This window comes from Phalacrocorax aristotelis, chromosome 6, assembly GCF_949628215.1.
Source record: "Phalacrocorax aristotelis chromosome 6, bGulAri2.1, whole genome shotgun sequence".
In the NCBI taxonomy this organism is placed as follows: domain Eukaryota; kingdom Metazoa; phylum Chordata; class Aves; order Suliformes; family Phalacrocoracidae; genus Phalacrocorax; species Phalacrocorax aristotelis.
The window spans coordinates 34,400,870-34,428,657 of NC_134281.1; the positions used below are offsets into that span (position 1 = coordinate 34,400,870).

General features: G+C 37.8%; 1 protein-coding gene across 3 annotated transcripts in view; it reads left to right on the top strand.

Annotated features, from left to right (window-relative positions):
* The window catches only part of SUCO (SUN domain containing ossification factor), a 43,667-nt gene that overhangs the window by 13,606 nt on the left and 2,273 nt on the right, over nt 1-27,788 (top strand). Inside the window, exons 3-22 of one of the 3 annotated variants that reach the window (XM_075097096.1) lie at nt 2,197-2,298; nt 3,583-3,728; nt 6,978-7,118; nt 7,295-7,445; nt 9,373-9,493; nt 9,722-9,846; nt 10,329-10,396; nt 11,045-11,152; nt 12,233-12,338; nt 14,219-14,239; nt 14,472-14,527; nt 15,500-15,591; nt 16,348-16,413; nt 18,875-18,949; nt 19,507-19,603; nt 20,665-21,822; nt 22,695-22,782; nt 24,134-24,238; nt 26,022-26,176; nt 26,528-26,619. In XM_075097096.1, the coding sequence (XP_074953197.1) occupies nt 2,197-2,298; nt 3,583-3,728; nt 6,978-7,118; nt 7,295-7,445; nt 9,373-9,493; nt 9,722-9,846; nt 10,329-10,396; nt 11,045-11,152; nt 12,233-12,338; nt 14,219-14,239; nt 14,472-14,527; nt 15,500-15,591; nt 16,348-16,413; nt 18,875-18,949; nt 19,507-19,603; nt 20,665-21,822; nt 22,695-22,782; nt 24,134-24,238; nt 26,022-26,176; nt 26,528-26,619 (3,073 nt within the window). The remainder of the gene's footprint in view (nt 1-2,196; nt 2,299-3,582; nt 3,729-6,977; nt 7,119-7,294; nt 7,446-9,372; nt 9,494-9,721; nt 9,847-10,328; nt 10,397-11,044; nt 11,153-12,232; nt 12,339-14,218; nt 14,240-14,471; nt 14,528-15,499; nt 15,592-16,347; nt 16,414-18,874; nt 18,950-19,506; nt 19,604-20,664; nt 21,823-22,694; nt 22,783-24,133; nt 24,239-26,021; nt 26,177-26,527; nt 26,620-27,788) is intronic. The other 2 variants (XM_075097097.1, XM_075097098.1) reach the window with 2 other exon arrangements.

The window sequence follows — 27,788 nt, forward strand, 5'->3', positions numbered from 1 at the left end:
AATGTTTAATGTACTCAGTTGTTCCATGAACCATGAAGTTAACTTCCCAAGTTTTTGTTTTCTTTTACTTCAGGTTTGCTGTTATGTGACAATAAAGCTAGACAGTTTGTGGAGGAGGGGGACACAGGACACAAATAGTAAAGCTAGTAATCGTGGCTTAGGTTTTCTTATTTGGATGCCAGATGTTAGAAGAAGTGGTAGTCAGGGATAGTATGTGGCTGTGTAGAGACCATGATAAGAGGTGGTGGCCTGGTGGAAGGTCTAGGCTACAGTATGCCAGTTGCATCCAAGTTGTGTTAAAAACCCAGTGCACAAATGATTGCTATCCTAAATAGAAGATTTAAAATTATTTGTTCTATTAAGACAGCATTTACCAGATTGTTTTCCTTCTGTTTGATAAATATTAACAAAGCTAAAATACGTATGTGAAATGCGAATAAACAAGATTCTGTCCCTTTCGTACTTACATTACTCAGCACTTCAGGTTAAATTGAGTGTAATCATCCCACTCTGATTAACTCCTTACAGGTTTCAGCATATTGCGGTTTCATAGTGAGTTCCCAAGCAGTTGAGTCATATCAGAAAATCATAATCTCATTTATTTACACAGGTAAAGAATCAGTCCTATGATAAGCATAGGTAGTATTGATGTTATTGGTCTTCCTATTGCATCCGTCAATCATTAGTAGTGCTAATCATGGTCCTCATTCCAAGAAACCTTTTATATGCCGCATTAAACCTGGAAAATGTGTGTTGAGCATTCTAGTTTACTCGAGTGGAGAGATGCCTGACCAGAATAAAATACTACAAATATTGTAAGTTTCTTAAGTGTTTCAACATTTAGGGTAGCTGTATTTTTTTTGCCATCTTGTGTGGCCAAATAGCATTCAGTCCGATTCTTCTGTCTGCCTGAAAAAAGCCCTGCTCAAGTTTAATGGCTGATGTAACAAAACTGGAAAGATCAAGTAAGCTTTGAGACTGAGAAAGCCGCTGGTGTACATTTTCCTACTTCTTTGCAACATTCTTCCCTTCATTCTAGTAATATGGCTGCATCGTTCAGCAGATTCCTCAACTTGAAACAAAAGATGTAAAGTATGCTGTACTCCTTACTCATTAAAGAAAAGTCTCTTGGGTGTATGAGAAGTCTTGCAGCATGGGTTTTTACTCCTAACTAGGCTGCTGGTGATGTCCTCAAAAAGAGCAGTCTTGCAGCCCTTGATCAGTTGTCGCTTTGAGGCATCAATGCTATTTAATCTGAGGGACTGGCAAGTGAGCTAATAATGTTGTGGGAAAAACGTTGCTTGGCTGTTGTCTTTAAGATTTGCCTGCTCAAATTTTTGCTTCCTGCTCTGCCAGTGTATGCCTTAACTCTCTTAAATTAATGTGAACATGTAATCTTGTATAGCACAGCAGCCCATTTTGGCTCTGAACACTACCACCTGCTGTACTTGACCACTGGATTTTAGATGGCCTTTATAAAATGAGGGGTGTGTATATTTCTACAAGATTTCTTGCTGTATTTTAAAGTATTGCTCAAAAATAACTTGCATACATTGTAGCCACAACTGAAAAAAAATGTTTGAGGGACAAGTAAATTCTGGTTAGTTCTACAGTCTGGTTTTAAAACTTATTTTCCTCAAGTGTATATAATTTTTTACTTTGTGAATTCACTGCACTTGATTGTAGATCTTCAGTTGTAAAAAAGAAAGTTGCTTTAAAAGGTTACAGCAGACTTGTGAAATTTTTGTAGTTCTGCTGATAAGACTGCTATAACTGAAATGTTCCAAGTGTTATTTTCTTAACAGTTGTCTCTTGCAAGTCATCTCAGGATCTTTTTTTTTCCTCTTATTTTGGGCAGCACGGAAATAGGGAAGATTTGTTAATAGGGAAGTTGTAGCAGAATTATTAACTTCCCTTAGCACACAAATGGAATGATTTAAGACAATGCTAAAATGGTCTTTCCTGTGAAGATTTTAACGGATTTAATTGTGTTAACTTGCTGTAGTCTTTGTACAGGTGAGATTTTAAACATCTGTGGGCAATGGCTTTGAAGATTCATGTAGCTTAACTTCTCGTTGATATTTTGGGGATTGTAAAGGTAGTAGTATTTAGTCTGCACCAAAGGTAAGTCCTCTTAATAGAATAAAAGGCCTGTGTTACTGCATACTTACTGTTGTTTTACCTTTAATATACTAGGGGGAAGAGGCTGGTCCCAGACTGGAGTCTGAGCATGCAGACTCAAGTACACAGATTTACTCTACAGAAGAGCTACCTGATGACTTTACGAAATCTCACCAGGCAAGACTTTTATCTCATTCCTTGTCTCCATACACTTCTCAAATGTTTCTTGGACTTCAGAGTTTTTTCATTTTGATTATCTAAAGCTCAGAGTAACCATCCGTTGCGTTTCACTAGCACATGGTGTTGCTGTTTCCAGTGAAGGAGAAAATGTGTGAGCTAACAGATGTTGCATTTCCCATGTGCATAAGTAATAATGAGAGTAATTTAATATTTGTGGGTACTGAGTAAATAAATCTTTCCAAGATAAATGAAAATTTGATGTGGTAGGTATGGATGTCTCTTTATAAATCATAAAAAAACCTTCTTGCTTAGGTTTTTTTATTATAGATCAGACTTGGTGATTATAGCAGTCCATTTTCGCTTTGATCCTTTCTGGCTTCTGTCGGTTTCATTTCCTTTGTTAAAATGCAAAAAGGATTGTATGTGCTATTGATACATCAAGCACTGACTTAATGTTTAAATGTTGCAAAGACAACATATGTAGGATGTACTTCTGAATATAGCATGATTTAGATATCTAATTCCATAGTAAAACATTTCAGACCTCTTCATGTTCAGTTAGATGACTTGGAGTAACTCAGCTATTGACAAGAGGCTCTTGTTTAACAGTATTTAATAGTATTAATAGTGTTTAGGATTGTTTAATAGTATTGCTGCAATCAGTGGTTATGTACTCTTCCAGATTCAGAAAGCTTAATTTTGATTATGCTGCGCAACATCTTATGAAAACTAAAGAACTAGAAAAAGACTCAAGCCTACTAGACTCTCAGAAGTGATAAGCGATTTATCTCTTTGTTCAGTTACAATGTGAACTACACTTCTAAACTGTTTCGGACCTCCATTGCAGTGATGAAATGGAAAGCCTTCCCCAAAATTAAGCTTAGGGTGAAAATAGTAAACGTAAATTTTATTGTAATGGAGCATGCAGATAGAACCATTTACTTCAGTTGTTGAAATATTCAAGCTTGTTTTCTTGTGGCTGTCTCTATAAAGAGATGCATAGTTGAGGAAGCTGTTGCATGTGCCTTCTCCAATTAATATTTTTACAGTATTACAGACTCTGGAAGAGTGCTGCAACTATCCCAAAGTAGCCCTGAATGCCACCTAGGTTTATGAAAACAGAAAACTTATTTCTTAACTGTCTTGCTGTCTAGTTTTCAGGTTCATTGATGACAGAAATCTAAACTAGTGAACTGTTAAAACTCCATACTAGATGTTATTGTATTAATGCTTTTCCTATTCAAGTTTTGAAAAATGTATGTTCATCTCTAATGTTTTCAGGCTACCGAAATAAGTGAAGCCAGCCAGCCTGAAGCTGAGACTCTACCTTCAGTAGATTTAAATGAAGCTTCATCTAGCATAGTCGCAAGCACTGAAAACATTTCCAGTTCACCTACCTCAGATATACCTCCAGTCTCGCAGCTTGAGTAAGTTTTTTTTATTGTATTGTTTTGGTCTTTGACAGAATGTCACTTACTCTGATGTCGTTAAGAGTTACCACTTCAGGTTTAGTAGGGATAAGCTAGACTGCCACACGATTCCTTTGCTGTGATTTGGTTTATGGTGTCAATGTTGATGAAATATGCCATCGTTTACTCGGTGCACGGGTTGAGAGTTGGTGTATTTGCCTGAAGTGTCACAGTATTGCCATTATCAGTTTTTAAGCTGCTACTTTGACAGAAAAAATCCATTATCTTTTATGAGCTAGATAATCTGTACTATAAAAGCCTGCAGGTCTTTACCATTAGGATTTCTGCCCTTCGCAAATGTGCTTTTACGTCTATGATAACAAGCATCAAGGCTGCTTCAGTGATGGCCTCTGTGTTCATTAAAGGGTGAACTTTGCAGAATTTTACTCCAGGAGTTGCAACTTTTAAATAAGTTCTGATATTAAGAGACTTTTGATGAAATAGCAAATTTTAGTATAAGGACAACCAAGACAGTCTGTATTCTGGTACTTAGTAGTGTATTGCAGAGCTACCTCTGCTGCAGGCAGTCTTCAAGACTTGATGTGCTTAATTTTGTTTTCCTCTTTCATGGAATGCTGTGCTACCAAATACAAACTGTATTACTGAAATTTATATATATACACACTTCTAGGTACTTTCGCAAAATTCTCCTGGGCTTTATAATGTTACTAAGGGGAATATATTCTTCTGATCGTCTGCTGATAAAGATCTAATATTTTGGTAGATAAAAATTAAACACATTGAAAATAAAGTAAGCTTCTCTTGTTCCTTGGTGTGTTGGGTTTTTTAGGAGTCCGGTTTTTCTGGTTTACCAAATTTAGTTTCTTTGCCATAGAAAAGGTCTGGAAACCTGGTCTGCCGACTGATCTTGTCTAGTCTGCTAGGGCTAATGCTTAAACACCTTTTAGTGCTTCATAATTGTCTTTTAATTGCAACTCTCTGAAAATCAAGCTTCCCAAATTTGCAGTTTTTATAGAAAAACTGGATTGTAATTTCAGTGTGTTTTTATAGCTCTGACTACTGTACTGGTTTGGTTGTATAATGTCCTACTGTTGTCAGGTCTGAGACAGAGATCCAGGGTGATTTTTTTTGAACGTTCAGCTTGATATCTTGTCATTGTTGAAAATAGTCTTGATGTCGTAGTTGGGCAGTACTAGAGTGAACTCTGAAGACTCCAACTATGAAACAACTATGCTCTTTTGGAGCACCTGATGTAATAGTTAATGCTTGGCAGTAGTGTTCTGACACTAGTACCATTTACAGGAAGAAAGGCTAGAATGAGTATAGGAGAGATGCATATTGATACATTATTTCAAACTTCAGATCAGCTTTGAATAGTAGTAGGTAGTCTCTTTTTGTGCATATTAACTCTAATATCCAAAAGAGCTGTAGTCCAAAGCCAGAGTTAAACAAGATCTTTAAAAAGGCTTAGTTGTATTTGTTACCTTCAGACAGCATTTTTCCTGTTTTAGATGCTGATTCCCATTCAGTGTAACAAAGTCCAGCTCCTGTAGGTGTTACCAGTCTGATATTCCAGCAGGACTTCTTAGTCAAAATATTCTGGAAGTAATTTTATTCCAAACTATCTTTAGTTTGTAATGAATCCTATTTTTATGACAGCACTGTTTTTTTTTTTTTCTATCCAGACCTGATCTGGGGAAAACTTCTTGAAAAATAATCTGAGCTCTTCTGGCTGCGAGTAAAAACAGCTACCATGCAATGTGAGCTTGGTGTAATGCACTTTAAGGCAAAGCTACTAACAAATGAAAGTACCTAAAGGAGAGGGAGCACTACAGCTTCTAGGCTTGTGCTGCTCACCTTCTGCCAAAATTGGTTACTTGAGGGCAGTCAGGTACACCCTGATATCGGGGTATTTTTAAGTTCATACTTGTCCCATATTTTATTCAGTTGATAATTACTCATACTGTCATCTATTCACTGAGATCAAGAATATGTGAAGCTTTTTCATTTTAAGTGTAGTGGTCAACCTTACTTCTGTCATAGAAGTGTTACATGCAGAGCTCAGAAGTATGCGTTTTGGGGCGCTGAGAGAAACTACTCCCTGTTTGTAGCTAATGAATTTTTGTATTCCTAGTGTGTTAGACTTTGCCACATAGTGAAAACTCTTGAATACCTATGAGGTTTTTTGTTTTATACTGTGGGAACTTGATCATATGAAAAGTACTAAAATTGGCTCCCTGTTTTTTTCACAGCTGCCTCTGTTCACAGTCAGCATTCAGAGAATCAAAAAGATCCCCTTTTAAGTTGCCAACATGCTGGTTATGTTTTTGCAGCTCTATATAATGATACTGGATTAACCTAGTTTGCTGCTGATACTGAATAAAGCTTATGTTGAAATTCAGGAGGCAGAATAAAGATTGACTTAGATCTGGTTATAACCTTCTAGATCAATGTGAAAGTTATCCCTGTACTGGAGAAGGGAGGAAAGCCAAAGAAGTCATTATTTGTCCATCTTTTCCTCCCTACCCATTCCATCATTCCTAAGGAGCGTCTAGGGAGGCTCTTTCATGTTTTGCCTCAGGATTTATCTGATGCAGTGTGTTCAGTGTTGGGAAGAAGGAAGAATAGCTAGTTTGGGCTGTTTATGCAGCTTTGATAATGGTCTACTGGCTTACCTCATTTTTATTGCACTAGCAAAAAAAAAACCAAACTAGTGGAAAGGAAGTCTGGGTGGGTCTGCTATATATCATTATGTCATCCCTTTTCTCTAGTCTTAGCCAGGTTCTGTTCTGACTACTGCCCATTGTCTTGGGAACATTAGGAGCTTTTTGTGATGGAACTCAGTCTCATGTTTGATTCCTTTGTTGGAAGGGGAAAGAAAATTGCTGTCAGTCAGGTAACTATGAAACTGTGTTTAGTTCGTAGTGATGATGGGGAAAAATTATCCACTGCAGTGTTTGGTAAGATGTCACATGAGAGTTCTGGGAGATGAGAGTTCCTTTTCTCATCTGGGAGATGAGAGAGCTCTGAGTCCCTTTGCTGGGACAAACAGGCTGGGAAAGGAAATTCTATTCTTGCATGGGTGCAGCTGAGAATGCAGTTCCACAAGTATAGCCTATTCCCCATAATTATTTCTGTGAGACTGTTGCTGTTTAAAACTTTCAGATATCTTTGGTTATGTGGTTGATTAGCAGGGTTACTTGTATTATCAGAATGGTAAAAAGCATGTTATTTCTCTCCCTTCAGTGCAATAGAAAACTCCCATGCTGATATCCCTGTAGTCAGCTCTAGTGAAGCTGAGCAGTCAGAACCTGACTGTGATATTGGTGGGACACTTGAGGCTGACCCTCAGAGTGAGCCTTCCTCTTTTGTCAGTCCGCCAGAGAGGTGAGTATTGAAGTAGGTTGTGAGTCTGAATAATTCAAAGGTCATTGTTCTTTCCTGTCCCGGCCTTGCAACAAATATTTGCATGTACTTGCTTATCTACATTTGTGTGTGTTTAAGATTGCATATGGCTGAAAATGTGATCATTTTACAGGTCCTAATACTCTTAAAACTTTCAGCCTTGCAGGTCAACATATAGAGAACATATCATCTTCGCATGGCAAGGGAAAGAAGACAAAATCTGAGTTTGAGTCAAAAGTTTCAGCAGCTGAAAAGGGAGCAGATGAGCAAAAATCTGCTCTGAATGCCTCAGAGAACTTAAAAAGGGAGGTAAGCAGTGCTGATATCCACTCAGTACACACAGGCGCATAATGACCTCTGTTAGTTTATAACCATTGTTAAAGATGAGTGGTATCTATCACTTTTCTAATTGGCACTGTATAAATGCACAACCCTCACATTTTGAGCACTGTGTGTGGTTTTGATATTGTCATCTCAATAAGGGTATAATAAACTGGCAGAAAGGGGCAGCAAGGTTGATTCGTTGGCACAGAACAGTTTTTCTGAGCTAAGTCCCTTCAAATACTTGGGAAATAAAATAAAACTATCTGGAGCAGAATCCAGAAGAAACATTCTTCATGTAATGGATAGCTAAGCTGGGACTTCCCACAGGATGCTGTGGATGCAGAATTGTTTTTTACATAGGTTTTAAAAAAAAGTGGGGGGTCATGCGGTCCATTACCTGGCTTGTAGAAAAGAAATGTGTGGGTTCAGTCTTGTCAGGAAGTTACTGAGTAGCAAGCAGATGGCTAGAGGCAAAGACGACACTTAAAGGAAATACAAAATGTTTGGTATGTTTTTATTCTTTCTTTGGTCACTGTTAAGTGGAATACTTAGCTAGACAGGTCTTTACACTTAACTGTATGACTGCTTTTATGCTTTTACCGTGAGGCACTTCCTAAAGCGTAAAGAATGACCAAAGCTATGCCAATATCTGTGTTTTTGCTATTTTGGGATCACATTTAAACTGTTACTAATAACTTGCATAACTCTTTTTTCAAACTAAGAAGTTATTCCTGAGGTTTTTGAACAGAGTACAGTGTACTTTAAAATAATTACATGCAGTCAGGAAGAGTCTTCTAAATAACTTACTACAAACAAATTGGTGTAAACCATTATTAAAAAAACACCAAGTTTTTCTTGATTTAACCTAATGCTTTAAAGACTTAAATTCAAAGAATTGTGGCATTGTCCTGAAGTCATAGTTAAGCAAGAGCATAATTTGGTGTTGCTTACTCAGTTTTTTGACTACCACTTTTGTCATAGTCCAAGGAGGATCTTACACACTGAACTTTATTGGGAGAGGAAGATACAGGGTTTGTTCAGGTCCTTGCATTTCTAAATATATGTGGGGTTGTATTTTTGGGTATGCCAAATCTAATGTTCTGTTGCAGTGTAGTCATGTGAAGAATTACGTTGTCACTTTTCACAAAATATGTGGGTTTGGCTCTGCTTTTTGAGAGCTTCTAGCTATAGAACTATATGTGAAATCTTGCTTTAAGTGCAGAGAAAATGTCAACCTACAAAGCAGTCATTTAGGAAACTACCTGTAAAATATTGTCTACAGAATAACCTCTATGGTTGAAATGTCTAGCACAAGCTTTTCACATATCTGGTGATGTGCTGGAAATGTGTTTGTACAAAGGAGAAGTTAAGACTTGAAATATGTGTATGGTTTCCTTCAAAGGGTTGCTGTTTTGTCAGGCAAGTCCAAAACATTATTTCTTTGATCAAAACATTAAAATGTATTTAAATAATTCATTCCACTGTTCTGAGATGTTCAGAAACTCCAGGTGACCTCTGGAATTCCATCATGGCCAACATTCATATTTGAAATTTCTGTTACAGGGAAACCTTTTCTGCTTAGGAGGAGGAAAGGCAAAAATCTTCAAGAAAAAGCAGTTATTTGAGACAGAATGCTTGTTTCATGTAATGTATTGGGTTAGCCAGAAAAATTACCAGCATCTCAGTGAAAGAATCTATAATTCTGGGAGGAAATCATCACGTATGTTTTTTCTGCCTTGTGAGCTTACCTTGTACCTTGGAGCGAAGTTTTTAACATGGGTTCAAGTGATGCATCTACTATTGACTTATGAGAGCATGCTTTTTTTTTTAAAGCATGCAGGTTCGTCTTTGTTTTCATGGTTGGTACTAGAAAATATTTTCAATACACAATTGCTGACTATTTCCTTTGCAGAAGGACTACAAGAAAACAGGAGAAATTGACCCTACGTCGGTGATAACTCCAAAGGACCCTGGAGACATTCCAACATTTGATGAATGGAAGAAGAAAGTCATGGAAGTGGAGAAAGAAAAGAGTAAGTTTAGGATTCATTGGTTTGGTCTAAATACAGACCACTTTAATTTTGCCTCAAATTTGAATAGAGAAACTGTCTGAATTTCAAATGTAGCCTGGAACCTCATTTTTCTGCTAGAACTACGTAGTTGATAGCATTTATTATGTAAAAGCACTGAGCAGCAGTTCTCTGAAAGTGAGAAGACTGTTTGTGTAGTTTGTTACAGTAGCAATATTTTCTTGTTCCTAGGTCAGTCAATGCACCCTTCTGCTGTTGGTGGGCAGCATTCCACAAAAAAGGTCCAGAAAAATAGAAATAACTATGCCTCTGTAGAGTGTGGTGCTAAAATTCTGGCAGCAAATCCAGAGGCAAAGGTAAGCATTTACTAATTACTAATGTGCATTATTTCAGTTTACTCTTATGCAAAAAGTAGTATAAATTACACTTATTTAAAACTGAACACTGATTTCTGAAGTAATCTTTTATTTTTGTGTTCAGGTTTAATGTGAATTTTGATTTTCAAAAATTGAACCTAAACTATGATATGCCCCTTGTTTTAAGAGGGATTGTTATACAGAAATTTACATCTGTAAGTGATTTTAAGGGGGAGCAGAGTCTACTCAGTAGATAAATTGAACAAAGTTGTATTAAACAGCTTGTTATAGCAGATAATGGTGTGATTGCCCAAAAATAGTATGGCATTCAACGCAAGATAACATACAGGAGGCAGTATGTTATGAAACTTGGTATTAGTCTACATAACTAATAAAACTTATTTGGAGAGGGAGATAAATCCCTTGGTGCTGCATTATTATTTATCATACCATTTGAAATGCTAATTCTCTTCTTTATACAGAGCACTTCAGCTATTTTGATGGAAAACATGGACCTTTATATGCTAAATCCTTGCAGTACTAAAATCTGGTAAGTTACTGAGGTTTGCTTGTATGACAGGAGTGGTTAGTTTTCCATTGCAGTGGGACTGTATTTATCCTGTGGGGACTGACTTGACCTTGGTGTGTCAGCCTGAAATGGATGTGTAAGGAACTTTGACCGGTTTAGCAGTAGACTCTTTATTGTGTCCCCTATAGAATTCTGTCTCTGGTATTGTGAAATAAGTTTAAGGGGATACCTTCATTCACTTTAGTGTTTGTATGTTTTGCATAATTACAGGAGAGAAAGCACTGAGTGTTCAAGTAAAGATTTTGGCTTCTTTCCCTAGCTGTCAAATAGTAGAACATGTGATTGGCATTTCCAATGTACTAACTGATATTTCAGGTGTGGTTTAAATGATGTTTGCTCTCCTTAGTTAGTTCCATGACTTTTTGCCTCTGAGTACAAGATGGATGAAGCTTTTGTAGCTGCAGGTGCTATCTAGAGTTACTAAGCTAGATATGCAGGTAAATGTCACTAGTGATCTTGAAGGGTGCAACAAGCAATGTGTCTTTATTGTGCAGCTTTTTTGTAGTGTTCTTTTAATACCCAGTGAAGGATGCAGTAATGAGCTAAAGGACTGAGGATTGTAATTGTAGAAGGAAAAGTTTTTTTAACAATTTCCTTTCTGTCTTCAAGGTTTGTTATTGAGCTCTGTGAACCAGTCCAAGTAAAGCAGCTTGATATTGCAAATCATGAATTATTCTCTTCCACTCCTAAAGACTTTCTGGTCTCTATTAGTGACAGGTATGTTGTCAGGACCTGCCCTGAATAAAAAATGAAATATGGATAGCTGTGTAAAAAAAAAAAAAAAAATCTCTGTATGCCTGTTGTTTTGCAAAGTGTAGTTTATTGTGAAATTAGATGGATTTTCTTTGTGTATATTATCAGTTACTGGTGTGTGTTCCCCATGGAAAGGCACCTGTAAGGTCCTAGACTACATGGTTTGAGTTCCTTCCATGCTTCCTGTATTGTTCGTTCTTTGCCACCTTAAAAGTGAAAAGTAGCAATGAAGCAGTAGAAATTAAACAGTAGCAAGGTAGTGGATGGCAGATCATAAAATGGACATGCCTTAACAGAATACCACTGGAGTTGTGGGCTGTCTCATCCCTTGTCATTCAGACCATTTTCACATGGCTTAAACGGTCTTCAGTGCTGAACTTTGTCCAAAAAACCCCACTAAACTATTTAAATAAGTACACTATTGAGGAAGTGTAAGGGGTAAGAATGCTACCATTTGGCCAGATGGCTGATTAAAGGGTGGCTTTACTGTGTTTTAGGCAATGTTGTACCCCCAGTAGTTTTGGGAGTGAGTGGATTACTCTGGTATGTGAAAGAGGAGACACACAGTGTATCAAAAAAACCTCACTTCTTTTAGTGCTCTAAGCATGTGGATTCTTATTTTCCACACTTGATCTGTTGCCTATTTTTAACTCTACTTTGCTCAGGTTTTTTTGCTGCTTGCTTACAATATTATTTATGACCTGTCACTTGTGTGTCATATTCTTCGGTGTTCACCTGAGGTGACTTTCAGTTCCAGAAACTTTACTGTAGGCTAGTTGAATTTCAGTAATTGGATCAAGTATTGAGTTTTATCCTTCAAGGGCTTGCACACTGTTTAAGTTTGTGAAGAAGTACTGCCGAGGTTTTTGCATTGGGACTAGCCTTATCTTGCAACTGTTCTTTCAATAAAAACCACATTGCTGCTATCTTGCAACTGAAAAAAAAGTGTTTTTTCTGTGAAAGGCGTTTTGAGAAACTTCAGCAAATGTCTATAAACAGTGGGTTCTTGCATGTCATTAGTTGACTCCATTGTTTCTTTTCTAGATATCCAACAAATAAATGGATTAAATTAGGTACTTTCCATGCCAGAGATGAGAGAAATGTCCAAAGCTTTCCTCTGGATGAACAGATGTATGCAAAATATGTTAAGGTAACTTAACATTGCAAAAGTATCTATGCTTCTCAGGAAAGGAGGGGCTTGCTGGGCTTACCCTGTATAACAACAGAGCATCCAGAAAAACAGTTATCAAAGCATGCTTTACCATTAATTGCACTGGTTTCATTAGTGGCCCTAGTGCGAGTGGTCAAGTACTATAAACCCTTGTCACACAATCACATTGCCTTCCTCATAATGGTAACTGAAAGGATCTTGGGAAGTGCCTAGTACCTTGTGTTCAAGTACACGCTTAGTTGCTATCTAAATTAAGAAAAAGATCAGACAGTGTTCTATGTTCTATTCTAGTTGACTTAACCATTTCCTGAGGTATCAACCTATTTTGTCTCTTGGCTGTACCCGTTTGACTGATACATACATATTCTTCCCCCCCCTCCCCCCTGTTTAAAATATGGTGCTGTATTCTGCTATATAGTTTTAAGTGAATCTGAAAGAGTAAGCATTTGAATTCTAGTTCTCATCAATAGACCCAAAGTGCAGTTTTGCAGTTATTCGATCATAACTATGACTCATGCAAATTAATTAGGCTTACTGCTACTGGCACTTGCCACAATCTCTCCACCTTCAAAATAACTTGCAGCAAACTATCTTTACTCGAGACTCAAAGAGAATAAAACTCCATAAATAATGTAGTACTTGGACTGGAATAAAAGCTGTTGTGAAAATATTGGGGTGTAGTGGAGGTTTAAATGAAAATACTCTTAGGTCCTCTCTAGTGATGTGCTACCTTCCAACTATGGTGCTTTCCAAAAAATAAAAATTTTTGGTTTGTGCTGCTGAATTACAATTTCTGCTTTCATGAAGAAGTAGCTATAATTGATAGTAATCCAACTTCTCTGCCCAGAAGTTCTGTGTGAGTCACAGGATGAAGATTTCATTTATTTTTTTTATTCTGCTTTCTGGCTGAATTAATGCCTTAATGTAGCTGGAATCTTGCTTGTCACTGAAGTTCCAGAACTATGCTAGAAGCTTCAGCACTTAATCCCTTGGCAGATACAGTGTTCTGCCTTGAGTAATGTAGCATGGTAAAATTTTCAAAAGATTGTTCTTGTAATGTTTTTACTTTATAGCACAAGACATAAGCAATTTATAAGTGTGTCTAGTCTCCAGAAGAGCCCAACAATTTTTTCAATAAGTTTGATCTCTGAAGTGGCTTAATGAGCTTGTTTCAAAAATAGAAACTTTTTTGAGAGAGTGCTTTTAAGGGAATAGTTATCTTGATCTCACTTGTGGATTATCAGTCCTTCATTGGCACTGTCTACATAGTGGTTTAATAAATGCACTCTACACTTGCAAATTAATTTAGATGAAATAAATATCAGTGTGTAGTCAAGTTCTAACTAGAAATACACTGATGACTGAAGCTTCCAAACATATCATCAGATGCTTTATACGTCATCTTCCAGTAGCATTTCTATAACTGAAGCATGTTATATTGAATTTGAGGCAGCAGCAGTATATAGAATGCGTGCTATAAAGGGATTTTTTTTCCTTTTGAGTAACTTCCTGTGATCTGTGCTCTTTAAGGGGGGAAAAAAAAAAATTGCACTTAGTAAATTTAACACACTTTAATATTCTGTTTGCAATCATGCTGCCTAGAAAAATCGAGTAAATCGTTAAGCTCATTAATTAGACACTTCTTGCATGTCATCTATCTGCAAGGTATGAGGGCTAAATGAAATCTTGCTACCTCAGGCAGATGAAGTAGTATTGCAACTTGATCCATCATAACTTGTCATCTTAGGCATTTATAGTACTGAATTAAAAAAACAACAACAATCTGTAGTTGCCTGTGGCATGTGTTCAGCCTTTGTACTGACATTTTTCCCCCCCTCTTCTCCTTTCTCTCGCTTCAGATGTTCATCAAGTACATAAAGGTTAGCAACCTCTTCTTCTGGAATGATGAATGCATGGGGCTTGGGGTATTCTCTACTCAGACTCAGCACTTTAATGCATGGCAGGAACAAATCTTTCAGATTCTTTTCTGTTATGGGTAATCTGCAAACTCCTTGAGTAAACAAAACTTGCCATTTCAAGTTTTGACATATATGTTAAATGAACTCTTTACTCTGTGGGTCTTCGGAGTTTTAAGTACCTTTTATTCTTCAGGTGGAGTTGATATCGCACTTTGGATCAGAACATTTTTGTCCTTTAAGTCTTATAAGGTAATATCTTAAGTGTTTTGTCTGTTTTACCTCCTTGCAGTGAGGATTAAAGTGTTTCAATAATAGATGGGCAACAAATTCTAGTTTTCAGTTTAAGTTATTTGGAAATATTGTACTTCAGTTCAGAAGTCGTTGCGTAACTTACCTACTGCATAGCGTGCTCCACATCTGTTTAACGAAGCTTTGAATCTTCTGATATGGTTCTCCAGTAAGTAAGGAATAGTTTATATTTGCAGGGGGGGTGTTAGGAAACAGGAGCATGAGCAACCTTACAGGAGGACATGAGCATTTCAAGGCTGGCCAAGCAAAACAAGGGACAAGTGGAGAACTAAAAAGAGCAGGTGTGGTGAGTGCTTTTGAGAAGCTGCTGTGTTGCATGGCACCCCAGGTACAAACAGTAATGCTTGGAACATCAGTGAATAATCAGCCTCTGTACTGCTCCTAAAAACGAATTTCAATTCTCCTGTCAAAGTTACATCAGGGTTTAAACCTAGGAGCTCTACTGTTGTAAGCCAAACCGTATTTTTGGTTGACAAAACTACTTTAATTGGAATGCTTTGATTTTGGCGGAGCAGGTGAAAGAGAACATAGCTTGCAAAGCGAGGTGGTTGCGAATAGATACTCGTAAAGCTAGTCAAAGGTGAACTGAAGAGGAGGTGTAAGAGCTCATGGAGAGATTAAGACAAGGAGGTCTGTGAGTTCAAGTTAAAAAGGAGGAAATGCCTCTCTGGAATTACTAGAATTCTAAACAGGATCTTGTTTTGGTGCAGCAAACGAAAGCATACAGTGGACTTTGTGGATACAAGTTTGAGAAAAGAAGCGTACCTGCTGCTTGATCTTGGTTAACTGAAGGCAACTATTGCTTATCTAATTTATTTGCTGCATATTATATAATGTTAATATTGCTTATCTAATTGTCAATTATGTCAAGTAATTGACTAATCAGGTGTTTATTTTAAACTTTATTCAAAGGGTATTTGGTACTAGCATGGTTGAAGAATATGAAGAAATAGCTGATTCTCAGTATCAGTCTGAACGACAAGAACTCTTCGATGAAGATTATGGTAAGCAAATAACTTTTGCGTTTTTATCCATACAGACGTGTTGTGCTAGTCTGGTGACTCGCCGTTTCCTGCATATAAGAAATAACTTGACTACTATATTTATTTAGTATTGTTGGCAGTATTTCAGCATTTCTGTGCTTATCCAATATTCCTTTTAAATTTTAAACAATGCGTTGTAACTATTTGGAGGGTTACCTTAAAATGATAGTAATAAGTCTCTTTCACTTGGCAGGCTAAGCAATGATCTTTGTGTGCTGACGCACAAAGTTATCCTTTAGTAAAGGATAACTAAAATAAAGCAGCTCACACGAAACAGCCTTATTCTTACTGTCTGAAGCCCATTTCTGGAGACTGATTGTGCAATCGATGCTGCAAGCAATTGGGAAGGTGCTTATTTTGGCTTGCAGACTTTGTTTAAATAAAAAAATACGAAAAGACCTACCTCCAGCTTTCATGAGGGGGAGGGGAAAAACCCTATATGAAGCTGAAGGAGCAGTTTGCTGCAGCTGTGTCGTGAATCCTGGGGAAACCGAAGCTTGAAATCTGAATCTCTTTGGGTTTCTTGTCTTTGGGTCTTTATTGCTTGGAGCTTGATATTTTGATATGTAATATCTGACCTTTAACTCTATTTCTGTTGGTTTATTTCAACACTGTCAAACTGACATAGTTGAATGTCATGTTAAATCTTGAGGTTTAATTTCTTTGCCCGTGACACATTTAATTTTAACAGTCATAAGTGTTCTTCTTTATACATAGATTATCTATTGGATTACAATACAGGGGAAGAGAAATCTTCAAAAAATCTCCTTGGTTCTGCTAAAAGTGAGTATGATTATTCAGAACTTGGAAATCTGTGCTTAATTAGGGTGCCTTATTTATAGAAAGCAATATAAAGGTTTACTTTGTACAGCTTGAAAGGAGGGGGTGGAAGCACTTTCTGAGAAGACTTTATGTAAATATTGTAGCTTCTGTGCTCTTCATAAAAGCTGTGTATTTTTTTTGAGAGAACTAACTGTTCTTGACTTTCTTGTCACTTTTCCATTGGAAAATCTCTAGATGTGGGTTTTGTTTGGCTTAGAAAGAATATTTCATTATTCAGTTTTAATGGTTTTCTTAACTGCTGAATTATTTAGGATAGTATCAGCTGCCACACAACTTCTTCTAAAGATCTCTTATGCTGTACCACTCTTCCTTCTGCCCTCGTTAGTGAAGATTTGTTACTATAGCATATATTAGCACTTGAATGCTGTTTGGGCTCAGGCTTTCCTTTCATCCCATAGTGGGTCAGAGCTGCAGAGTTCTTTGCTACTGTTCCCTAGAATGCAGTGGTCACTTAAGAACAAAATGGTCGTGGCTAGGAATATTGCACAGCTTAGTGCTGCTTTCAAAGGGGAAATAGAAAGTAGAAAAGGCAGTTTATTTCTAAATGTTAGCCTCTCACAGATGAGAGAAAGCAGTACATTCTTCCCTGATACTGCTCATCTCTTGACTTTCAGAGTTTCTACCTTCAAGCTGTCTTGATGAAGCATATTCACATGTTCTGTCCACAAATGCAGTATTGCAAGGTTTTTTTTGTTCTGACTGAAAAACGCAGTGACTTTTCTATTGATTTTTTTAGAGTACTAAAGCTATGATGAAAAGATCTGAAACACCTATTACTGATAGTGCTTTTAGAGAGCTGAGCACTGAAACATTGCAGTGATAATTATTTAGATCTGGCTGGTGAATCTTGTTATTGGGACCTTTCATCCCTGCAGGGCAGTCAGTGTTCCTTTTTTGAAGGAATTCTATGTTGGTAAGTGTGTGTGTTGTGGAAGAATTTCTAATATGTACATGCCTGGACAAATGTGGTGGACTTCCAGTTTGCATCATTTGTCTTAGACTGATACACAGTGAGGAAGAGGGATGTCTGAGGAGGAGATAGTGGGCTTCTCAGACATTTGATCTCTTAAGGAGTATTTTGCAGTCTTCTGCTAGCTTAACCTGTGAGGGTAGCTCACTGTTCCTCTTGCCATGCTGCTAGACTGGCAGGCTTCTATACAAACTCCTAATTCTCCCTATTTTTCTACTTCTCCATCAACTTCAAGTTTAACATCTTTTTGTTTATCATAATATTTCGAAGAATACAGCCCTAGATAAATACATAATTCAGGAATGTATTTTCTGACACCTTTTGGAGGAAGGGCAAGGTTCTGAATGGAGCTTCCTGGAGTCTAAGAAATTTGTTATTACTACTGAAATGCCTCTAACTCTATGAATTTATCCATGTGATATACAGTACAGATACGTGTTGGTGGGTGGGAGAGAATGGGCAAAATTGGGCGAACTTTTGTGTGTTTACAATAAGGTTCTCTTTCCCTGTTCCTCGTATTCCAAATAAGCCTGGCAATGTTGGTTTTCCATATCAAGACCAAAGAGTTAGCTGTATCTAACATATGTCCCAATATAGAGCAGACCCTCTTTGTATATACTTTAGTGAATTTTTTTGGGGGGAAAAACCTGTTCTACTTAACAGATCCTTAAAAAAAGAATATAAGCCAGATCTGTGGGTATTTGTTATGGTTTTCTTCCAGTTGTCTTGACTGATTTAGATTGTTTTCAAGTTACGAATTGTAAAGAGTAGATTTTCTTCTTCAAATCTTAAAATATTTAGAATTGTTATGTTGCAGCAGTATGAAAGCTAAAAGTAAGATTTAGGATTAAGGATGGAGGTATGATGCAAAATGACAGAGGCCAGCTTAATTTGAATGAATCTAGCTTTCTCTGTCCTGCTGCAGACATCCTGTCCTCAAAGGCAGAATTCTGTCTTGCTCATTTAGCAAATGACACTTCTTGACTCACTTCTTTAATACTTTTATGACAAATGATACAACCTGTCTTAATTGGAAATTCTGAGTGTTCATGCTCTAAAGTTCTGCCTTGGGACTTCCCTCAGTGGTTCACACACTCAGACCATCAGAAAATTCCATACTTAAAGCTTCTTCTGTTTGTCTTACTGTTCCTTGGTTTCAGTGGACTAGTGATCAGTGAGTGTGTCTCACTGGTGTTAGAAGGTCTAGTTGGTAAAGGTTGGATATGGGTTTTCAAATATAGATTTCTAAGCTTATAAATTTATCCTTTAAAAGCAACAGATGCATCCAGTGTAATAGAATGCCGAAATTTTTTTATGTCCTTATGCTGTGATTCATTTCAAGCAAGTGTTAAAAAATAGCAGAGCGCTCAGTGGTTCTAGTCTCTGGGCCCTCTGAATATGTACTTTTTGATTAGTTGTTTTCTCTTTTAGACGCTATCCTAAGTATGGTGAATATTGCTGCTAATATGCTTGGAGCCAAAACTGAAGAGTCATCTGAAGCTGAAGGTATATTTCTTTCAAATGAAAAGCATTCTGGAAAGCTGCCTTTTTTTTGTATTTTGCTGAATTTTTTTGTGAGGAGTTATGATCTACATTTAAATTACTACTTTCACCTTTTATGGCATACCTGATTAGTGCCATAGAATTCTTAGTCTACTGACTGTAAAATGTGGAACAAAGATGCTGAATTTACTGAGAAGCTAACAGATACAAAAATAACATATATGTTTGCTCAGCTATGTTCTGAGATCTTTACTCTCTGTATTACCCCACCTCAGTTGTAAAGTCTAACTTGCTGCTTTTTCCTGGAAATATTTTGAGACTGTCCATAATATCATATACATAAAATGTCAGAAGTGCTTTCATTCAAATAACTGTGAATGATATCTGCAGTTAATTTGATAATGCAGTTAATTACTTAAAAAAAAACCAAGTAAACAAAAAAACCACCTCACAACCAACAAACACAAAAAACCAAACCAACCAAACAAAAAACCAACACCCTTCCACTCAAGAACGTGGTTCTTGAGGTTTTTATGGTCACATTTTCTCCCTTCCTGCAGCAGGGAATAGAAGCGTGTCTGAAAATGTCACTGCCACCCCTGCAACTTCGGCAGCTGCACCAAGACTGCCTGAACCAACTCCTGTTCCTTCACCAGAGTAAGTGATTGGTGTTGGGTTTTTGTGTATTCCTAGCAAAAACTGACATGCACCTGTCTGGAATTGTTGGTAGTGCAATGCTCAGATATGGCACACTACCTTTAAACAAGTAAAAAGGTATTTGATGAAAATTATAGTGTGGTAATGTACTAACCAGGGAAATTTATTGCTTCAATTACTTTTTATAGCTATTTCTATTATGTTATGTTTTGTTTTAACACTTCACTAAATGTCAAAATGCATCACAAACTTTCTTGATTGTTTGTATTACTTTGTTTAGAATAAGTAGGAGGAGTGTTTTGCTCTTGGCTATTGCAGATTTCTTGGGTGGAAACTGACTTAATATTATTCCAGGTTTTGCAGGTTGTCTCCTGCAAGGGAGACCAATTAGGAATGTAAGTTGTATTGCTGAAATGTTAGTTAAATTATATTGACAAAAAATCTGGTTTAGAAGCTTATATTTTTTTGCTAAGCTTTCCTTGATGAAACTATGTATGCAAAGATATGGAATTAGGTTGGGAGGAGGAGATGTGTATAGATACTCTGTTGGTTTTTTTTTTTTTCAGTTTGCAATTGTTTAGAATTGATTTGGCTACTTTAAAGCTGAGACTCTAGCTCTTAAATGTTAAGACATGACTTGTGCTGCATTTAGTGGTTTTATGGATTCCTAGCACTCTGAGAGCCTGGGAAAGATCAGTGGGAAGGTTGTGATTCTTGCATTTACATTTGAAGATTGCAGCAGAAGAGTGAGATGCTTGCTATGTAAGAGCTTAGTGATATTTGAACGGGTGACTTTTTTCATGGGTGAGGGAAGGGGCAGTATTTGATTGCAAAGGCTTGCTGTTCAAGAAGCAAGGGTTGAAATAATTAATTTGCAATTCAGTATTTTCTCTGGTATTTTTCAATCCTAACTTACAGGATTTCTGACTGTATCCAAACTGGCCTTTGGCCACTGGAATAAGCTTTGCTAATTTTTCTAAAAGATCCTACTTTTGTAGTCTTCCAGAGCAGGCATGTAAAACAGTTGGAGTAACATCCCATCTATAACTCTCTCCTTGTAGACTTGTTACTACAGATATTCCACAGATAGATCAATTAATTGTGGATTCGACCAAAAGTCCTATTGTTCAGCTCGTACAAGAGTATGAAGATGATACAAGCCAGTCAACGGTAACCTTGCTGCCTAGTGACGATCAGGAAGAAGAAGCATTGGCATGGTTTGAACTTGAGACAGAAAAGTACTGCTATGATGTGGCAACAGCATGTTGTATTTCTGCCTTTTCAGAATATCTGTTTAAATGGTGTTCAGTTGCAGTAGCTGTGCATCGGCAGCGTAGTAAAACTGAAGGTAAACAAGGGCAAGATGACTCTACTGGTGTTCAGCAGCCACAGGTGGTTCCAACTGAATCTATACATACATCAATAGATGAGCCTCTTCCTGAGCAATTAGACAGCAAAATTGAGACACCATCTGGATCTGCTGTTGTGGTTGACTTGAGCAGTGTGGTCCATGAGGAGATCAGTAATGAGACCACAGATTCAATTGAACTGGAACCAAGCCATCCTCAAACTGTCTCTCAATCCCTCCTCTTAGAAGTTACCTCTGAAGTTAAGCCCTTGCCAACAACAGATGTGGTGTTGGAGCCTGCGAACGAAGATGCAGGCCAGGTAGCACCAAGGGTGACTCCCCAGGTGGATATAACTGAGGTCAGTGCAGAAGCGGAGAAGGCAGAGAGCTCTGTTGCTGAAGAAAACTCTGTAGCTTCTGAAACCAGTGTGGCCACTGAGGTAAAAGAGATAAGCACAAGAGAGACTATTGCTACTCCAGTGATCCCAAAGCCTACCGAGACTGTTCTGCAGCCCGAATATACAGTGGGCATATTAGCTGGTGATGCTGGGGAAGGAAAGCAAAGCAGTCCAGAAGTGCAGAAATCTGTTTTGCCTCCTGTTGAGTCTTCTGCATCTGCTGAAACAAAGGAGGATGATCAGGCAACCGAAGAAGCGTTAATGGCAATTTCAGTCTCTGGGGGACCGCAGAGAACAGCTACAGATTTCTATGCTGAATTGCAGAATTCAACAGACCTAGGCTATGCTAACGGAAATCTTGTCCATGGATCTAATCAAAAGGAGTCTGTCTTCATGCGCCTTAATAATCGCATAAAAGCCCTAGAAGTAAACATGTCTCTCAGCAGCCGTTATTTAGAAGAACTTAGTCAGAGGTAAGTCTGAGAGAGACTGGTAAGAGTCTACCATATGAAAAAGTGATTTTTAGCCAACTATGCAAAAGAATGAACACATACTTAAAGTAGTACAGTGGAAGTTGAGTATAATCAGTCTTACGGAAACTTTCTCAGTACCTAATCCTAGGTAGCTGCTGGAGACCTAGACGTCTGTGGGTGGAAGGGGTTCCCTTTCTGTATTTCAGGTACAATCACATTTCATTTTGAGGAATATTGCTGTGGGTTTTTTAAAAGGATAAAATATTGCCAGGATGTAAGCACTAATCCTGTCTACATGCCTTTTTTGTGAAAGGATTATCCTACTGTTGCTGTTAAACCAAATGAGAGAGACCTACAATGCCTTCTTTACTGAATTCATTGTTTCCATTTAAACTGCCATGTTATCTGTAATAACTCTTGTTGAAGCATGGAGAGGCAGCCAAGAACTTTGTGACGGATGTATGTATATTAGTGTTTCTGTGGTGCTTGTTAGCCATAGGAGAATCAGGAAATGTACCATCTTAGAATTGGTTCCATGGAAGGGGCTGTTTGTTACATTTACTGTTGTGTTGTCTGTCTTGGCAGTCGGCGTTTGCAGAGAATTCTCCACAGTGAATTCCAGTAAACTGGTGCTAAGCTCTAAGGTGTTGAAATAGATTTGACTTCAACCTTGGGGAAAAAACCACAAAAAACTAGAATGAGACACATCTGTTTTATGTGTGAAATATAAAAGGAAATACCACTTGATGTTCAAATAATTTCTTTGGGCAAAGAGTTTTTTTCTGCTGGCATAGTCTTCAGAAAACATGACAAGTCTAGTACTGAGGAGTTTTATGAACTAGCACTTCAGACCTTTACGCTCTTTGTTTTAGGTACCGAAAGCAAATGGAAGAAATGCAGAAGGCTTTCAATAAAACAATAATAAAACTTCAGAACACCTCAAGAATAGCAGAGGAACAGGTATGGTTTTCTGGAGTACTTAAGTGTTTTCCTAATTAGAAAAGTTTACTTTTAAGAGTTGCAAGGAGGTGCAGAAATTTTCTTTCAGTTCAAGATTTTTATTAGCTGCATGTCTGTCTTCTAAAAGCTTCCATTGAATGCTTCCCAGTTTTTTTCTTTATAATAAAAATTTTAGATATGTTCCCAGTCATTCTAGAATGAAGCCATTTCCACCTGTCTTCTGATCTTTGTATTTGAAGAAAAAAAAAAATCAGTTGTCATTTAAAACTCTTCAATGTCTTTGTCAATGAAAAAGTTATCCAAGTCACTTCCAAGCCTTGTTTTTTGGTTATAGCTGCACTCAAAACTGTTTTTTAACTTGCTTTGTTTTTCAATGTGATTTAAAATATAGACAGACAATTGCACAGATGCTGCTGAAGAGACCTCCCATTCTAGGGAGAGGGATAGAGTAATGGCTTATGCCAAATCTGCATTTGAAAGTGTAGTGCATGTAACAAAAGCTCTAGTTTGTTCTTTAAAATACGATTTAAGGAAGTAGGAGCTGAAGGAGGTTTTTCCCTGTGCTGCTGTCCTAGCTTTCCTGAGCAGCTGTGAAATATAGCACTAACTGCAGTGCTAAATCATTACTAAAACAACTGTGCATGTGGCATAGCAGACTTAATCCCAAACTGTATGAAAACTTCTGACGTGCGGTCCCCGGCCAGTAGTTTGCTCATCCATCGACAGCAAAGAAAATCACAACTTCCCTGAGATCACATACGTGTTCTTTTCTGCTTTTCTTTAAAAAAGCAGTATTAAATGCTGGTCAGTCCAAAGTGCTCCTCTGGTTAACCTCCTTGATAGTCTGCTCACCTTTCTTAATTTCTCTTAGGACTAAGAATCCCATTTAGGGCTCTTTCTGGGAAGGAGATGGTAGCTGCAAAGGACTTGTGCCTGGCTACCTGATCCCAGAACAGAAGCTATGTGTCAGCCCTTAGTCTCCAGCTCTGCCTGGTCATCTGCATGTGTATTTTGTAACAGGACAGTACTCAGCTTCCTGGTAGTCACTGCATGGAGCTGGCTACTTCATCTGCCTTTAATGAAGATAGCAGAAGTCACTGTAATGAAATGCACTTGGCATAATGTTATAAGACATTATTAGATAAGTAAAAATGTTGATGTTTTGAAATATGTATATGACTAGTGCTGCTTAAGCAGTTTCAAATGTTATAGGAAAGTTGTATTAAAAACAATACTGGATAGGTCATGTGGCTATGGCTGTGTTGGACAGAATGCTAACTCGGCACATGTGAGAGTAGATGACAGTGGGAACCTGACAACTAAATAGCATGACCGTGACTGTTTAATACAGGATCAGCGACAAACAGAAGCGATCCAGCTGTTACAAGCACAGCTCACCAACATGACGCAGCTAGTTTCCAATCTGTCAACAACTGTGGCGGAATTAAAACGTGAGGTAATCATATTTCAGCAATATGGTGCGAGAACTCGAAGCAGATGCATAAACCTATCTCAATTTGAAGAGGCTTGGAGTCTTTAAATGAAGCTTTTCATTTGAGAAGTTGTCTGTAGTGTTGCTTTCAGTCTACTTTAGCAGCTGACCAAGGGAGGGGAGGGAAGTTTGAGTAGCTTGAGCTGTCTTGTGCACAGCAAGATTGGTAATAATTTCTCCTACAGCCCTGGTTAGCCCCATGATTGTAGTCTGAGCTAACTATAAAGATTAAACTTAGTTGGAATAACTTAGCATCTCAGCCTTCCTGCAGTGCATTGGAATTGATATTGTTCTGTGAAATGATTCTTAATGAAATCAGATGACTAACCACTGGCTTTGAAATGACAATAATGGGATTTGTTCTACATACAGAATGTCTGACGTGTTGGAGGGAATGGTCAAGTTCACGCTTCAAGAACTTTTCTGGCACTTTCCACGTTACATAACTAGTTGTATTGCATGGCTTTGTTATACAACTTCAGTAAAGCGGGATGCTTTGCAGTGTCCAGCACTTATATTGTCCACTTAAATATTAACAGACCCTTGCCATAAGAGGTTTAGTGTGCAAGAGTATACTCACCACTGTTAGAACTGGACTGTAATAACAGACAAGAATGTGGAGGGTTGCACTCCTAGCTGCTGAACAGGAGGCTTGCATGGCTAAGACACCCTTCCTCTTTTCCCCTCTGGCCACTGTGATCTTTTGAGATTAGGGAAATCTTGGCAACGATTAAGAATGTGTTCTCTAGTGTGGGATTTCAAGCACTACTATAAACATGACCCCTTTTTTTGTGCATCTTGCCAAAGACATCTCTTAGGCTGCTTTATAAAACTTAGTGAGACTCCTTCTTTGATGCGTGGCTGGCTAAGCTCCTGTTCATGAGTGCTGTGGTTTTAATCAGGATTTGACAGTGGTGATCATCAGGGTATGTTAGATGAGTATCCTGGAATGTGAACACATGGCTTTCCCTGAACTCAGCTCTGGTCACCTGAGTCTATTAGTCTGAGACATTTGCTAGTTACAAAATGGGAAGTTGTGTTCCTTGTCTTATCTAAAGTCTCTGTATGACTTCTAAGATCTCTTGGTGTGTTTAAGATAAATTTTTATATGAAAACTACTGTGCAGTTCATTTGTTTTTAACTCTATCTACAAAACATCCTTGGATTTCAGCTTCCATATAATTCTAGCAAGCTTCATCTGTCCATCTTCAGAAATGAACATACTTGAAAAAAAAAACCTTCTGCTTAGGTTGTGAAATGGAAGGGTAGTCAATAAGACGAAACCCATTGGATCAAGTTAATATAATGGTATTTATCCTGTGAAAATATTGCTGATGAAAAGCATCACATAAAATCGAGATAGTATTACATCCATGTCAACTGTAGAACAGAAGTAACTTTCTTAGTACACTTTCCATGAGAAAGTGTATTACTTCCAGATAGGTTTGAATGCTCTTTGCAAGGGGTGGCTGCTTCCATAAGTTATGGTAGCACCGTAGTCAGTGAAATACTGTTCTGTGTTACCAGCTAGTGGTTTTCAGCCTTCACTCCTTGAATGTTGCATAGTCAGTAGACTACATAAAATCTATGAAAAAATACTCAAATTTGAACAAGTTTTTAGTCAAAATGAAAGTGACTTGAGAACATGTTGATTGTGTTCTTTTAAAGATTTTCATGTTTAAAACACGAGGATAATAGTATCATTAAATTATTCTTTGTCTTTAACAACTATATAAAATTCTTCCAGGTTTCTGATCGGCAGACTTACCTTGTGATTTCTCTGGTTCTTTGTGTCATTCTGGGCTTGGTGCTTTGTGTGCAGCGGTGCAGAAGCACTTCTCCATTCTGTGAAGATTACCTCTCAAAAATCCCCAAAAGTAATCACTACCCTAGCCCCAAAAGGTACCGTATTTATATCTGAAACTTAATTGTTGATGCAGCTTTTATGAATATTTCCTAAATCCGCTGGGACTGGCACATCTGCTTTAATTCTGAGTCTTCTTTCTGCAAACTCAGTTGATAGCAAAGAGCCATTACTGCTTTATAGTAACACTCTCCTAGGAGCATTTTGGGGCTGCTATGCTTAACATGCCTTGATAGCTTGTTGCAAATACAGTACTGTGTCTGCCAGGCTTTCTTGGGCACCTCAGCAAATAATTCTGTTCTGGCAAAGATGTTTCTTAATGAAAAATGCTTATGACAAAGTCCTGAGAAAAATGTGTTTTAAAAGGCTTTGTGGACTCTGTTTCCTAGATGTTTTTCCTCCTATGATGATATGAATTTGAAAAGAAGAACTTCTCTGCCACTGGTCAGATCACAGTCTTTTCAGCTAGCTGGTAAAGAAGGTATTACTCACATCTCGTACATCTAGTCTCTAGTGTTGTTCTATTAGTGCTATACAATGTGTATGTTACTACAAGCGTATGAAAGCAGAATTGCAGGTTAATGTCAAAGTACATTGGATTATAGTGGTTCACATATACATTCTGTAGGATAAAGTGGTTCATGAACCACTGAGTGTTACCAGACACTCTCAGAACTGTGCTAAATTACGCTAAAACATGAAATGTAGTCTTTGCTATCATTAATACTATACAGATGTTTTCTTGGGGTTAGTAGCAACCCATGCAGGCATTCAGGTCTACAAAGCTGTGAAGCTTGCAGAAAGTGGCTTTTCTGTTGTCTTTTTTTGTTGTTGTTGTTGGTTGTTGTGGGTGTTTTTTAATGCCAGACTTGGGAAGTTTGAATGCCCTGCTTCTCAGAAGGCCTGATAGCCTGTCTTTGAAACTTGGCAGATACTTAGGATCCAAATTTATCAACTGTTGTAAGAAGACTTAAACTATTTATCTTGGCTTGGGTGTGAGGAATGATCTGGTCTGTTCAGTATTCATGTTATGCTTGGGACAACTGAATTTTGATTTCTTTGGCCATCATCATCATGCAAAACCAGAACTGTTACAGACCATAGTAACTGCCAAGTATGCAGCTGATGCTGCTTTTCTGGGTGCAGCAAGCTTGCTTCACAGGCTTTTGTACTGTGAATAAAACTGCATGATAACTCGTGAGCTGAATTGGGAACATGTTGTAATAGAGATTAGCTAAGGCATAGAGTATTCTTTTGCAAAACCACACTTTTTCTGAATTCTCCCCACCTTTGGCTTGGAAGAATGATTAACAAAGCACTGATGGAGGGACGCCAGACTGTTCTCATGTCAGTCTGAACATCTGTGTCCTTGATGGTCTAGTACCTGTGACACATGATGCTCTAGTACCTAGACACATGCTTCTAGTATCTGTCTGGGCAGGCTGCATGCTAAACACCATTATACTGGTAATAGTTTGTTTTCTTAGAAGCTAACCTTTGCTGGCTATTGTTCCTTTTCCCTACTAGTCTAGCAGGAGGTCGAGTGTATATTGCTGACAGCTGCTGTGGCAGCATAGAGGAATTCCTCAGTGTTGACTTCACTTTCAGTGTTAATGTGTTTTACCTCCATTAACTTTTAACAGGAGCAAA